Consider the following 16043-nt stretch of genomic DNA (forward strand, 5'->3'; position numbering starts at 1 on the left):
CCATAATCATACCAGGTTTTCGTGAGCTGTTATATTAAAAATATACATTTTCCAAAACATTTCTGATTTTAATGATATAGATACATGAATAACAAATACTTATCTGAAGGAAGAACACTCAAGAAGAGAAAACAGAAAATGTCTTCAAATTTACTAAGGCTCTGAGGTGAGGGTATGTGGGAAAACCCACAAAGATTTGCACAGCTCGAGGGGAGTGAGTGAAAAGCAAAAGAGGAGGAACCGAAGTCAGACAGGAATCTGTACACCATGGTAAAGAGTTTTGTGGGAAGCTACTGGAAGATTTTGAGTAAGCAGAAATCAACATGATGTAACTTATTTTTAGAGAACTGCTCTGGTTGCTGTGTGGAAAATGAACTATTAAAGGGCAAGAGAAGAAACGAGGATATCAGCTAAGAAGCTGTTGTGATTTATCAGGTTAGAGATGATGGTGGTTATGACTAAGATCATTGAAGTAGAGGAAGTAAGAAGTGGTCGGGTTCCTAATGTATTTTAAAGGTTGCGATGGCAAGAACTGCTGATGGACTGAATGAATGAGTGGTGTGAAGAAAAAGAGAAGAATCATGGGTGCTTTGTGGTTTGGGCCTAAACACTATTTGAATGGTGAAGTCATCTACAAAGTTGGAGAACACTTGGGAAAGAGTTGTTTTCGTGATAAAAATCATGAGTTCTGTTTCAGATAAGTCTGAGCGACCTATTTTACAACCAAGTGGAGGTACTTAAACATGTGAGTCTGGAGCCATTACACTAAATTAGCTCACCTAGGGAGTAAGAACAGAATAGAGAAGGGAGAGCTCAGAGAACTGAGCCCTGTGGTTTGGCAATAATTAGAGGTAGGGGAAAAGGAGATAGCAAAGAAGGCTAAGGAAGACTAGACAGGAATATAACTGATCTGACTTCATGAATATGACAATATTGTTCTCTGCTCTAGATTTCTCCACAACTGAGAGGGAGGCCCCCAGAGCACAAATGACCCAAACTTGTTGTTTTCATGAGAAACTGAAGTCCAGGAAAATCAAATGACATGCAAAGTTTTGCTACAGAAATGGCATAACTAGAACCTAAATCTGTTGATGTAAAAACTCATCTCTCCATCATAAAGAGCTACTCAAAGATTAACTAGGCAGTAATAAGAACAGAAACACTTTTATTCTTGTTTACTTAAAAAAAATTTGATATCTTAATATCAAAACTTACCCTCAAAATTTTTAATGAACCTAAAGTATTGTTTTACATCAGCTTCTATAAAACTGAGGAGCCTGCCAGATACTCAAAATCTGCTCAATTAAAAAATGATCATGCTATACCTTTGTTTTTATTCCCAAATAATTTATCTCACACTTTTGAAATTCAACACTCATTTTAAAACCTAAAGCAAAAACATGAATCCTATGTTATAAAATATCTAAGTCTAAAATTTAGGAGAAAAAGGAAAATTAACATACATGATCTTTATTAAATACTAAAAAGAGTAAGCCAGCATTAAAATAAAAGTCAACTTGTTAACTGAAAATCATTACAAAATAACTAAAAATTCATATATATGTGTAATTAACACTAAATATAACAAAGAAAAACAAATTTATTATTATAAAAATAAATTTATATTCAAATAAAGAAAAACAAAACCACAGAAGACACTCCAGTACATTCTGTCACAGCTACATGACACATTACACATTAACAGCAATGCTGTTACTATTTCTAAATAAAAAAAATTATAGCCAAATCTTATGTAAACCTGTGTAGCAAATGATTAATGATGTCTAGAAGACTATCTTCTTAGACATGATTAAGGAACTGTAAGCATGGCAGGTGATTATAGCTTACTTCCTCTATATGCAAATTCTATAAAAATGGATTAAGATGCTATCAACTTTGACTATTCTTAACTACAACAAAATGATCGATATCCTCGCATGACTGATTCTGGGAAATCTCAACTGTGAGGCAATTACAGTTTCCTATAAAAACCTATTTATTTTGCCACAAATAATAAAACATGAATTTACATTAAATACACATCCCTGTTTTTTATTAAGCAGCTTCTAAAAATTAGTATCTTGCAGTTTAAGGTATACATTTGTATACATGCTCAATTAGGATAATATTGCAATAACCTGGAACACTTCAAAAATAAAAGAGGAAACAGCAAAAGACTTTAGATCATAGCTTGACTGGGGATCAGCAAATAATAAAAGATAATATTTTACCATCGAATATACATTTTTAAAAATCAATTATTCTTGTGACAAAAACACTATGTTCTTTCACACTATGAAGACCATGTCGCAGATTCATTACAACGAGAGCACTTACAGTTGATGACTGACGCACTTTCTTAGGTCATCCCTCTTAGAAGGTATTATAATTAAAAAAAAAAAAAAAGTGAGGCATTCGCTTCTAAAAACACGAAGGCACCAACACTTTCATTTGTGCAATACACTCCTGCCTAAGGTTTTGTAAATCTAAGGCAATATATGTTAGTTTGACAACATTTTTATACTAAGCTGAAGATGGATTCAGTTCATTTTAGTGTATATATATTCTATGTTTAGTGCTTAATTTAACAACAAGAACAGGAGCAATGCATTGCATAAAATTCTATTATGCACCAGAGGAAGTGAATGAGTCAGAGGCAAGCACAGCAATCACTGGGCCATCCTGGACATTAAGTACCTAATGGTCTAATTTAGAGAAGTACCTTAAGCTAATCAGAGCATTAAACTGAGACAGTCTTTAAACAGACTGTGGTACACTGCACAAGGAAAAAAACCAGTTAAATGGGCAAGATACTGAAAATGAAAATATCAACTAGTTCTTTCAAATGATCATTTTTTTGAGTTGATTTAATTTTGTTAGATTTTCAAAAGTATAATGTCAGACAAAATATTAACAATGCCTGTAATTTTAGAAAAAATTAAAATTGATAATTAAAGATCCTTTTCTCAACATCAACTTCCTATATTATATGGGCTAAGGAAATCTTTATTTTAACTATAGCATGTATTTATTAATATGTGATCCAAATCTGTTATTCTGTTTTACTGTTTTATTCATGGCATGAAATGTCTGAAAAATAAGTAGACCCATGCACGTACAGTTTTATGTTTTCATTCTTGCTCTATAGTGATAAAAACTTTGAACATATATGATAATACTTGCAAATACAATATGATAACATATAAACCTAGGTCCTGATGTGGTATAAGATTATTTAATGTATTATACAACATTTGACATCACCTAGATTTATCAGAAAAAGAAAGTTATTTTCATACATTCAAGGAATTAGAAGGTAAGACTGGAAAGCAAACAAATTCAAAATCAACCTAGTATTTTACTTGAGAGAGTAATTGTTTTTACTTGAAAATAATTCTTATTCTATTGTGTGAAAGCAAATTTTTAAAGATAAAAGAGAGCAAAGATGTTTTAGCTCATGAATTTCATCTTCCTTCCAAACATGTCAACCATTATGGAATAGAGGCTTATCCTAACTTCACTTTTAGAACATACATATCTTTAGTTTTTCTGACTGATTTTATGGGTTATTTTATGATCAGTGAGGCTGCAATATTTTTCTTCTGTGGCTAGAGGAAAAAATCTAGCATGCATTTACATAAAAACTTGCTTTAAGCAAGCTAAATTAGAACATTTTATCATTTTGATACAGTAGACTTATATTCTAGCACTGCTGAAATAAACATTTAGGCCTAAGATGGAGTCACTCCTGTCTAGGGCACCATCTCAGCAAACTGAAACTTAGATAACTTTCAGGTCCCTGTAAATGCTCTGCTTGACGAGAGACACAGCACCTCCAGTCAGCCAATCCCCAAAGGCCAAGCCAAATCTGAGCTCTGCATTTATTTCCTTAGTTCTTATCCTGAACAAGGTTGGCTATGTGGCCAATCAGATATTTTCTATTTTTCTCTTGGGTTTTTTGTTTGTTTGTTTGTTTGTTTTGTTGTTGGTTTTTTTTTGGTTTTTTTTTGGTTTTTGGTTTTTTTTTTTTCCTATTTACAGCCACAAGCGCACATGGAAATTCCCAGGCCAGAGGTCAAATCAGAGCTGCAGCTGCTGGCCCACACCACAGCCAGAGCAACACCAGGTTTGAGCCACATCTGTGACCTATGCTGCAATTTGGAGCAATGCTGGATCCTTAACCCACTGGGCAAGACCAGGGATTGAACCCACATCCTCACAGAGAAAGCATCAGGTCCTTATCCTCTCTTCCTTGTTCTTCATTCTTTTTTTTTTCTTTTCCTTTTTTTTTGGCTGCAACCACAGCATATGGAAATTCCTAGGCCAGGGATCAAATCTGAGCCACAGCTGCAACCTACATCACAGCTGCAGCAACATCAGATCCTTAACTCACTGTGCCACAGAAGGAACTCTATTTGTTCTTTATTCTTTATCCCATAAGAGCTTCCTGTCTTTTGCCCCATGTTGCAGTTCTCCAAATGGAGACTGTTTCATGAAGTGTTAATAAAGTTAATCTGTATCACCCAAAGTGCCCTCTTTAAATCATTTTTTAACAGCACTAAACCAGTATATGGCTAAAAAAAAAATCTATTCTTGCAAATCAAGATTGTTAAAGAGGGAGGTCCCAGTATGGTGCAGTGGTAATGAGCCCAACTAGTATCCATGAGGATTCCAGTTCAATCCCTGGCCTTGCTCAGTAGGTTAAGGATCCGGCGTTGCTGTGAGCTGTGGTATAGGTTGCAGACATGGCTTGGATCCCGACTTGCTGTGACTGTGGCATAAGCCAGCAAATGTAGCTCTGATTCAACCCCTAGCCTGGAAACTTCCAAATGCCATAGGTACAGCCCTAAAAAGCTTAAAAAAAAATTGTTAAAGAGTAAACTGAACCAATCATAATATAATATCAATTTAGTTTTAGCAATGACACAAAATTAACCTACAAAATCATGTTTTTTGCTTAACTAAAAATGATAATTGACAAGAAAGGGTATATAAATGTTTCAATCTGGGTTTCTAACATCTTGTTGATTTGAAAAATTCATGATTTCTTTAATCAGAGTACCTTATCTGGGTTTTTTTTCTAAACTCAAAAATATTATTTTGCCATTTCGCTAAAAAGACAACCACTATCAATACTTCAGAAGCTATCACTAACAATGGTGGAATCAGGCCATGCCACAGAGAAATGTTGGACTGGAGAAGAGAGGAGACTTGGCTTTTATCTCACTAGCTTTGAAGTCTTATCTTTTTAGTTTCCATTGCCTTACTGGTAAAATGGTAGTCAGAGTAAGCAATCAGATCTAGCAATCTCCAAGAATCTCTCTGAAAATACAATTAAAATTAATGAGGAGGAAAAATCTTAAGATTTTATCTTCAAGCAGAAACAGGAGACCAAGCAGCTCAACAGATGAAAAATACAATATACATACATATAAATATATTTAGATAGAGACACTCTATTAGTACATGGAGTCACTGACCTTTGAGTAATTTCTCTTGACTACTCTGCCTTCATTTAAAGAGACTGATGAAATACAGGCAGCAATTTCTGACATCATTATTCTTAGCAAGGCTTTATATTTTGTTTTTATTCTCCTGGAGAACAGACACATTTGCATTTTGCTTCTGAAAAGGGTGCAGGACATCATGGCAGACCAGTGCTCTTGTTTTAACAAACAGGGGAAAAAAAAAAAAAAAAAGACTATAAAAAAATATTTTTTGTGAGAGAATTGTGGGAGCAACGAGAAATTTTACATTATCATCTAGAGAGAAAAAGTTGTGAGCTGACAATAACTGGCTCTTTTCTTCCCTAGAGCCCTTTGACAGTTCTTAGTATAGGCAAAGAGTAAGATTTGGCCCGAGTGAAGGAACACTATCAGAGGAAAAGAGAAACTGGTAGAGCTTTTTTATGGCCTCATGAGGTTAGCATGATAGTCTAGAAATTAAAGGAATCTAAAACACAAGGCTTATTTTTCCCAAGAAATATCTGCTAAGTTCCTGGGAGGATTGAGAGGCTTAAGGTCTGAATTTGAATCTTATATAATGCTGAGTGAAATCTGAACTCGGGTAGTTTCAGAGACAAAGTACCACTAGAAGGAAGAGGTCTGTAACAAACACCTAACTAGTCTCCCCTCAAGAAATGTGCCTGAATTTAAGATGCCTGGGAGGTAGGCTAATAGCTCAAAATCTCCAGAGGGAAATTTGAGCTGAAAAGACAAAGACCTGACTTTTAATGAAATGTCTAGAAATATCGTGTCAAAGGAACAAGAATAAACCAGGCGGAAATTTATTGAAATGTCACCCTGGCTATTAACTATCTAAATCTCTAACTGGACAGAGATGACTTGCTTCCTGTCTGTCAAACAAAGGGGGTACCCTGACTGAGGGAAGCTAACATCTAGAGCTCCTAGAGTTCTTAATAAACAATGTTAGTATTAAAACAAAAAAGTACTAGACATGAATTGGCAGAAAAATATGACCACTATCACAATAAAAGAAACTGATCCAGATATGGTGGTTAACAAATACATATTTTAAAATAAATAAGAGTGTTAAAAAATGTCTTTAAAGAGAAGGGTGAAAAACTGGGGAATGTAAACAAAAAGATGATACTTTCACCAAAATTGAAATTTAAAAAAAAATCATGGAATGGATATTTCAGAACTGAAAAATGAAGTTCTAAAATTAGGAATGCTTTGGATAGGTTTAACAGCAGACTAGTCAGAAAAGACAGGAGGATCAGTAAATTTCAAGACAAGTCAATAAGCAAATATCTAATCTGAAGCAGTGAGGGGAAAAAACTGGAAAGAACAAAACAATGTAGAAGAGACATGTGGGATATGGTTAAAATATTTAATATATGTTTAACTGGCATAGAAGGATAGAAGAGAGAGAATTCTGAGGCAGAAGTATATCTGATGAGACAAGAGCCAAGCAATATCCCCATCTAATAAGACATCAACTTACAAAAAAAGCTCAACAAACCCCAAATAGGATGAATACAAAGAAAAATACACCTAGACTCATCTTATTAAACTGTTGAAAGTAAAACAAAGTTTTATCATTAAAAAAATGATACAGCTCTTAAGAATGATCAGAGTAAAAGGTACATTAATTTTAAAAGAGGAACAATAAGACAGAAAATGGACTTTCAGCATAAACCACGGATGCAAGAGTCAAGGAAAGAACATTCTTAAAGTGATGAAAGGAAACAAAACTTGCCAAGCTAGAATTCTATACCCAGTGAAAAGAGCCTTAAAAAAATAGTAATAATAATCAAAATAAGCCCATTTTCAGGCATACAAAAGCTGAAAGAATTGTTTTCCAGTAGTTTTTCACTACAAGAAATACTAAAAGAAGACTGACAGAAAATGATCTCAGAAGAAAGCCTCCCACAGGTAATAATCATACTCTGTTAAAAATAGGAAAAACAATCATCTAAAGGCAATGGATAAACAGAAACATAGCAGGAGTCAATACACAGGAAAAGGGAAAAATTTCAAGTGAATTTCTCATTTTTATGGCTTTTCCACTGAGGACAGACTGCAGTTGGTTCAATCAAGAAAAACTGACGGAGTTAAGGGAAAAAATAGACCAACCTACAATATAGTGGAGATTTCTATACCCTTCCCTCAATAACTAACAGAACAACAACAGAAAAAAAATCAAAGATAATGAAAATCTGAACTGTAACTACCTGTCCAAAATGACATTTATAGAAACTTATTCCCACAAACCATTTAAGTACACATGTTATGTTCAACAAAAATCAACCATATGCTAGGCCAAGAGCAAAGCTCAATAAATTTCCAAACCACCAATTATTAGGGTACAGAAGGGCCCTTATAATAAAAAGTGATTTGGAAATGAAATCAGCAAAATCCAAACTAAGGGATTATTCCTTAGAATAAATGGTCAGCTTTCTTTGACAAATATATTGCAATGGAAAAACAAAGAGAAACCTATTGATTAAATAATTTAAGAAATACAGCTCTTTTTTGGGCCATATATGGACCTTAATTGGATCCTGATACAAAGAAACAAAATATAAAAAAAAAAAATTATGAGACTATAAGGGAATTGGGATAACTGACAGGATACTAAATATTAAAGATTTATTTAGTAATGGTATTGCAGTATGTTTTTAGAAAGTCTTTATCTTTTAGAGATATACCCTAAGATAACTATGGGTCAAATGGGATGAAGAGATACAATGCCAAAGATTTGCTTTGAAACAACCTAGGAGTAGGGGTAAGATGGAAGGAGATATGACATAGATGAAAAAGTACTGGCCATGACTTGATAATTTTTGAAAATGAGTTATAGTTTCATTGGCACTTTAGTTCACATTCCTCCTACTTATGTATATGTATAAAATTCTGCACTACAAAATTTTTTAAAAATGAAAAGTTCTATCACCATAATGCCATGAATTATGACATGAACTGTGAAAGGCTGTTTTGTTCCAAAAATACAGATAGGCAGATAGACAAACAGACAGATGCAAATATGTTTGTTCCACAAGTAATCTCACTCAACACTGCTTCATCAGAACTCAGCGTTTGATGAGTCTTCAGAAAATATTTGTTGAATAAATAAATAGGGGCAAGGAATTAGTTATGTCAAGGTTTGTATGTGCGTGCACATGCACAGGAATGTGTGAACTTTTCCTGATTAATAAAAATAATGGGTATTTTTTCATAGATTTATTCAATCTAGATGTCTTTTTGGACAAAAACCCTGTACATATCACTAACAGAAAAACAAAAAGCAATTTGTAAGCTTTCTTTATATATTCTGGATATAAGTTATGCAGTTGCATATATATTTTTCTCACTCTGTGGCCTATTCTCACTCTTATTTTTTTGGCCACGACTGTGGCATACAGAAGTTTCCAGGCCAGAGACTGAATGCCCGCCACAGCAACAACCCAAGCCATTGCAGTGACAAGCCAGATCCTTAACCCATGCACCACAAGAGAACTCCTATTTTCATTCTCTTAATGGTATCTACTGGTGAAAAAAATATTAATTTTAATTAATCAAATATTAAATGTTTTCCATTTTAGTTATTGCTTTTTTTAAATTAAAGGGTAGTTGATTTACAATGTTATATTAGTTTCAGGTGTACAGCAAAGTAATTCAGTTAAACATACATCTTTTTTTCAGAATCTTTCCCATTATAAGTTATTACAAGATACTGAATATAGTTCCCTGTGTTATACACTAAATCTTTGTTGTTAGTTATTGCTTGCCCTAGAGCCCTAGAAAGCAATTCCAACTCTGGAATTGTGAAAATTACTCTTATATATGTACCTTTAAAATATAATTGTTTTCTTTAACATTTAGCTCTATGATCCATCTGAAATTCAGTTTTTCACTGTAGTGTGAATTTTCTTTTTCCAGATAAATACTTGCATCCCAATAGAATTAACTGAAAAAACTCATATTTTTCTCAATGCCTGCAATGGCCCTTTTCATGAATATGTCACCTGTACATACACAGGTCCGTTTCTGGGTTCTACCCTGCTCTGGCCTTGTTACTTTATCTTTGGGCACATACCACACTGCCTTAATTAATGCAACAAGTCCTGCCAAATAATCTTCTTTACTTAATACTGTCTTGATTATTTTTGGCCATTTGCATATTCATATAAATTTTAGAATCACATCATATTTCTATACAAAAACTTGTGATATATTTGGAGAAAACTGGCATTTAAACAATATTGAATCTTCTAATCATGAAAATTTCAGTCTTTATAATTACTTAGGTTTTCCTAAAAATTTTTTTCTTATAAGGGTTTTTATATATGTTATTAGATTTATCTGTGATACTTTTTGATACTACCATAAATATAACATTTTAAAAGTTTATATTTTCTAATTGATGGTTCTGGAATATAGAAATATGAATGACCTTGTATATTGACATTTATATCCAATAACCTTGGCAAGCACTTACCAATACTTATAATTCAATCAGAGACTAGTCTGCATTTCTTATCTACACAATGATACCATTTGTCAACAATTAAACTTTTATTTCTTCCTTTCCAATACTTATTCATTTTCCTTTTCTTATCTTACTGCACTGTCTTACATCACTAGTACAATACTAAATAGAAGTAGTAATAAAAGGTATTCTTCTTGTCTCATTTGTTATGAGAAAGAAAAATTTTAATATCTCACTTCTAAGTAGATGTTTGCTGTTTTGGGTAGATATGCTTTATGATTATTAAAGATGTGTTCTTCTGTTCCTATATTAAAATGAGTTTTAATCATAAATGAATTAATTTTGTCTATTTTTTAAATCATCTATTGAAATGATTATATGATTTTCTACTTATTCTGATATGTGACAAATTACACTACTTTTTTATTAGTAAACAAACCATGCCTTCTTTGAATAAAATCAATTTGGTCATATTATATTTTTCTTTTAAACCATTGTTTAATTCACTTAAACTTTTTTTGATAAAGATATTTACATCTAAGCTCAAAAGTAGTTTTTCCTGTACTTCTTCATTCTTTTATTTTTCTTGCTGAGTTTTTGTATCATGAGTTGATGACTACAGCCTTTTTTTTTAGAATACAAAAATTGAATGTTTCTTAAGTGTTTGATATAATTATCCATTAAAGCCAAATGGACTTAGAATTTCCTTAATGTAAGTCTCTTAATTATGTCTTCAATGTCTCTAATGCTAAAGGATTATTCCACTTTCTTTTTCTTCTCGTATCTTTTCTAAAAGTTGTATTTTCTAAGAATTTTGTTTCTCCTAAATTTTCAAATGTATCGACATCATTGATGATAATGTAATTTCATTATTATCTGAAGGATATTCTGTTGAAATGGAACACTTATTTTTCAAATGGTAATGCATAAAGTTTTTTTATTTTCTTTCCAGTCTCAGAAACTTACTTGGCCTTCTTATTGAAAACCAAATCACAGAAACAGTAACAACTTCAAAAAGGCCAGTAGGTTCAGCAACCTGTATTCCAATTAAAGCTCTCTAGGACTGGAATCACTACTTTGTTTGGTAGTTTTATTTATTTTAACTTCATTCATTCATTAAACAAAGTTGCAGATAAAAGAATCCTTACTGTCAGGAAACTGTCTGGAAGAGAAGCCGATCCAGGAAAGAACCAAACACAATCTTATTAAATAAATTCTACTGTGCAATCCATGGCCTAGATGGTCACAAGATGGCCCAGATGGTCACAAGAAGGAGGCAGGGGAGGTACTATTTTCTTCTAGAACTGAGTTTCACATGTTGGCAAGAAAGGTAGAATTGTAGGAATTGAGAGCAGCAGAGATAACATCCTGAATTGATTTGTCACATTAAGGAATCTAGTCCGAGTACATAATGGGGAAGAAATGACAGTTTTTAAATTATCTGATTTGCATTTTCCCACCTCTTTTTTTAGGGCCACACCTGCAGAATATGGAAGTTCCCAGGCTAGTTGAACCAGAGCTGCAGCTGCCAGCCTATGCCACAGCCACAGCAACGTGGGATCCGAGCCACATCTGCAACCTACACCACAGCTTGTGGCAACACTGGATCCTCAACCCACTGAGTGAGGCCAGGGATTAAACCCTCATCCTCATGGATATTAGTCAGGTTCTTAACCTGCTGAACCACAATTTGCATTTTGAAAGTTAGAAATGAGGAACAATTTCAGGATTTATAAGGTTAATAATGTCAAAAATTTAGAATTATCTAAAAGAACATTATTTTTTTTTATTTTTATTTTTTGTTGTTGTTGTTGTTGTTGCTATTTCTTGGGCCGCACCCGCAGCATATGGAGGTTCCCAGGCCAGGGTCGAATCGGAGCTGTAGCCACCGGCCTACGCCAGAGCCACAGCAACGCGGGATCCGAGCCGCGTCTGCAACCTACACCACAGCTCACAGCAATGCTGGATCGTTAACCCACTGAGCAAGGGCAGGGATTGAACCCGCAACCTCATGGTTCCTAGTCGGATTCGTTAGCCACTGCACCACAACGGGAACTCCTAAAAGAACATTATAATCCTACTTATTAACAAAATAAAAATCTATTATCTATGTAAATTTTAAAAAGTTAAAGGCCTTAAATGAGAGGCTTACCTGCAGTTTCTCCTGAATAAGTAACAGAGATTAAGCAGAAAAAGAGTACAACAAAACACTTCAGGTTTACATACCGATAACAAGATGGTCCATAAGGACATTCAGGCCGGTCATCAGCCTCATCTTGACACGTGACATGTACATCTCCATAATCACTATCACCAGGGTGACTGAAGTGTTGAAAATGGACAGGATTCTTCCTATGAGAGTGACAAATACACTGTCAAAAAATAATAGAATATACTAGGTTTCTAGATATAAGAGAAAAAAACAATTGATAGGATATAGCAGGAAATCAAACAATACACATCTGATTATTCCAGAATATGAACCAACATGCTACACATAAAAACAAAGTTCATGATATCTAGTCAGTACAGAAGTCTTAGAGTAGCAAAATAAATTTCTAGTAACATGAATATCAATGGGCAACTTGCAAAGAGTACTTTATATCGGATATATAGGATACAGAATATAAATATAAGCATACATAGCTTTTGAACACTTTTAATAAAGTGAACACACCTATGCATCCTCTGCTAAAATAAAAAACAGAAAACTACCAACAATCTAGAAGTTCTGCATGCCCGCTTCCAATCATTAAACCCACTTAACTACCCCAAGGTACCCACTATCCTATCAGCTGAAACAATGTTTCTTAAATTTTTTGGTCTAAGGGGAAAAAAACCCATTAAAATTCCCAAGAGCTTTAATTTATGTGGGTTATATAACCTATTAGAAACTAAAATAAGAAATTTTAAAATACATTTATTTTAAAATAACAAACCTTTTACATATTATCATAAATAACACAATTAATGTAAATATCCATCTTCCAAAAAAATCATAGAGACACTGCATTATACGTTATAAATTTCTTTAATGCCTGGATTAATGGAGGACATCTGGATTTTCATATCTGCTTCTGTACTCAATCATTAACACAAATCATGTAGCCTCTGGGAAATTCTATTGTACACTTGTGATCAAGAGAATCAGAGTGAAAAAGGTACATAAAGGATTATTATGAAAATGGTTTTGGTCCAAAATATTTCTTAAAAGCATCTAGGGGACAAGGACTCATCATGGTTTCTGGACCATATTTTGAGAAGCAATGTTATAAAACAACATATTAGTTTCATCTGTTCTTGAATTAAAATGGAAATGTATAGTATATACTTTTTTGAGAATGACTTATTTATTTGTTTGTCTCTTTTGGCCACTCACATGGCATGTGGAAGTTCTTAGGACAGGGATAAAACCTATGCCAAAGCAGCAACCAGAGCCGCTGCAGCAACAATGCCAGATCTTTAACCTGCTGAGCGACAAGAGAACTCTGAGAATGACTTCCATTTGAATGATCATTCCACATTGTTGCATGTAACAGTAGTATACTTTTATCACTGTGTAACATTCCATTGTATGAAACTGCCCATTCCACTATCTGTCCATTCCACTATTAACAGACTTCTGGATTCATTCTAGTTATTGGCTTTCAGAAATAATACTTCCATGAACATTCTACTTTGGGTATACTATTAGAAGTAATAAACTAATTCAGCAAAGTTGCGGAATACAAAAATCAACGTTCAAAAACCAGTTGTGTTTCTATACACTCGTAATAAACAATCCCAAAAGAAAATGATGAAAACTATTTGATTTATAATAACACTTAAAAGTTGGAGTTCCTGTCATGGCGCAGTGGTTAACGAATGTGACTAGGAACCATGAGATTGCAGGTTCAATCCCTGGCCTCACTCAGTGGGTTGAGGATCCACCACTGCTGTGAGCTGTGGTGTGGGTTGCAGACGTGGCTCAGATCCTGCATTGCTGTGTCTGTGGCATAGGCTGGTGTCTACAGCTCTGATTAGGCCCCTAGCCTGGGAACCTCCATATGCCGTGGGTGTGGCCCTAGAAAGGACAAAAAGAAATAATAATAATAATAATAATAATAAATAAAAGTAAAATATTTAGGAAATAAGCCTGAGGTGAAAGACATACACAAGTTTAATTTTCTATTACAGAAAACACAAATAAATAGACATTCTATGTTCATGGAATGGAAGACTTAATATTGTTAAACTACTCACAAAGCAAACTACAGATTTAAAGCAATCCTTAGTAAAATCCCAATGATATTTTTTGCAGAAATAGAAAAATCCATCCTAAATTTCATGTGGAATCTCAAGGGACCTCGAATGGACAAAACAATCTTGAAAAAAAAAGAGCAAAATGTTGGAGGTTTCACACTTTTTGATTTCAAAACTTATTACAAAACCACAGTCATCAAACTAGTGTGGTACTGTCATAAAGATCAAGGATATAGACTCATGGAAGAGAACAGAGAGCCCAGAAATAAACTCAGGCTTATATGGTCAAGTGATTTTCAACAAAGGTGCCAAGACCATTCCAAAAGGAAATAATAGTCTTTTCAACAGAAGGTGTTGGGAAAATTGGATACTGACATAAAAAAGAATGAAGTTGGACCCTTCCCTTATACCACATACAAAATTCATTCGAAGTGAATCAAATAACTAAACATAAGGCCTAAAACATAAAGTTTTTAGAATGGGAAGGGGAGAGCTTCATGACACTGGATTTGTATACAATTTCTTGCCAAATGCAAAGACAACAAATGCAAAAGTAGATAAATTGGTCTACATTAGAATTAAAATTTTCTGTGGATCCAATTAATAGAGTGAAAAGGCAACCTACAGAATGAGAGAAGTATCTGCAAGTCATGTACCTAATGAGGACTTAATATCCCTATACAAAGAACTCCTACAATTCAATGCCAAAAGATAAATAACATGATTCAAGAATGAGCAAAGGACTTGAATAGATATTTCTCCAAAGATATACACAAATGGTTAACAAACATATGAAAAGATGTTCAACATCACTAATCATTAGGGAAATGCAAATCAAAAACACAATGATGTATCATACCTCACACCTATTAAAATGACCATCCAAAAAAAAAAAAACAAACCCAGAAAATAATAAATGTTGGCAAGGATGTGGAGAAATTGTACCCTCTGTGCAATGTTGACAGAAATATAAAACGATAACATAGCTGCAATGGAAAACAGTATGGTGGTTCCTCAAAAAATTAAAAATAGAGGAGTTCCTGTCATGGCACAGTGGAAACGAATCCGAGTAGGAACCATGAGGTTGCAGGTTTGATCCTTGGCCTTGCTCAGTGGGTTAAAGATCCAGTGTTGCCGTGAGCAGTGGTATAGGTTGCAGATGCATCTTGGATCTAGCATTGCTGTGGCTATGGCGTAGGCCAGCAACTGTAGCTCTGATTAGACCCCTAGCCTGGAAACCTTCATATACCATGGGTGTGGCCCTAAAAAAAAAAAAATTAAAAATAGAATTGTCATATGATCCAGCAATTCTATTTTTGGGTATATACCCCAAATAATTGAACGTAGAATCTCAAAGAGTTATTTTCACATGCACGTTCACCGTAGCATTATTCACAATAGCCAAGAGATAGAAGCAACCCAAAGGTCCATTGTCAGATGAATGGATAAACACGACATGGTTTGTATGTAAACTGAAATATTATTCAGCCTTAAAAAGAAAGGAAATTCTGACACATGTTACAAAATGGATGAACCTTAAGGACCTAAGTAAAATAAGCCAGTCATAAAATAACAAATACTGTATTCTTCCACTTATGTAGCATAACTATAGTCAAAATGAACTTGCTTTAATTCCCAACCATTTCTGTGCTATTTTCATATATTTTAATTTCACAAATATTTTATACAACACAAAAGCTATTAATGCTTTATAAGTCAATATTCAATTTTATTATGTTCCTATTTTCCATGCTAAATAGCTATATTTCAATATAAGGCCTCTCCTGCTTTGCAAACACTGACCTCCTTTTTGTTGGCTAAGCTCTGTAAGAACGCCCAAAACACCA

At 33.9% G+C, this 16043-nt stretch overlaps 1 protein-coding gene across 4 annotated transcripts in view; it reads right to left on the minus strand.

Annotated features, from left to right (window-relative positions):
* APLF (aprataxin and PNKP like factor) overlaps nucleotides 1-16043 on the minus strand; it is a 79001-nt gene that overhangs the window by 13003 nt on the left and 49955 nt on the right. For 3 of the 4 annotated variants that reach the window (XM_047781893.1, XM_047781895.1, XM_047781896.1), the window contains exon 8: nucleotides 12181-12306. In XM_047781893.1, the coding sequence (XP_047637849.1) occupies nucleotides 12181-12306 (126 nt within the window). Of the gene's footprint in view, nucleotides 1-5480; nucleotides 5663-12180; nucleotides 12307-16043 lie in introns of all 4 variants that reach the window. The other variant, XR_007135107.1, reaches the window with a different exon arrangement.

This window comes from Phacochoerus africanus, chromosome 5 (assembly GCF_016906955.1).
Source record: "Phacochoerus africanus isolate WHEZ1 chromosome 5, ROS_Pafr_v1, whole genome shotgun sequence".
Classification (NCBI taxonomy): domain Eukaryota; kingdom Metazoa; phylum Chordata; class Mammalia; order Artiodactyla; family Suidae; genus Phacochoerus; species Phacochoerus africanus.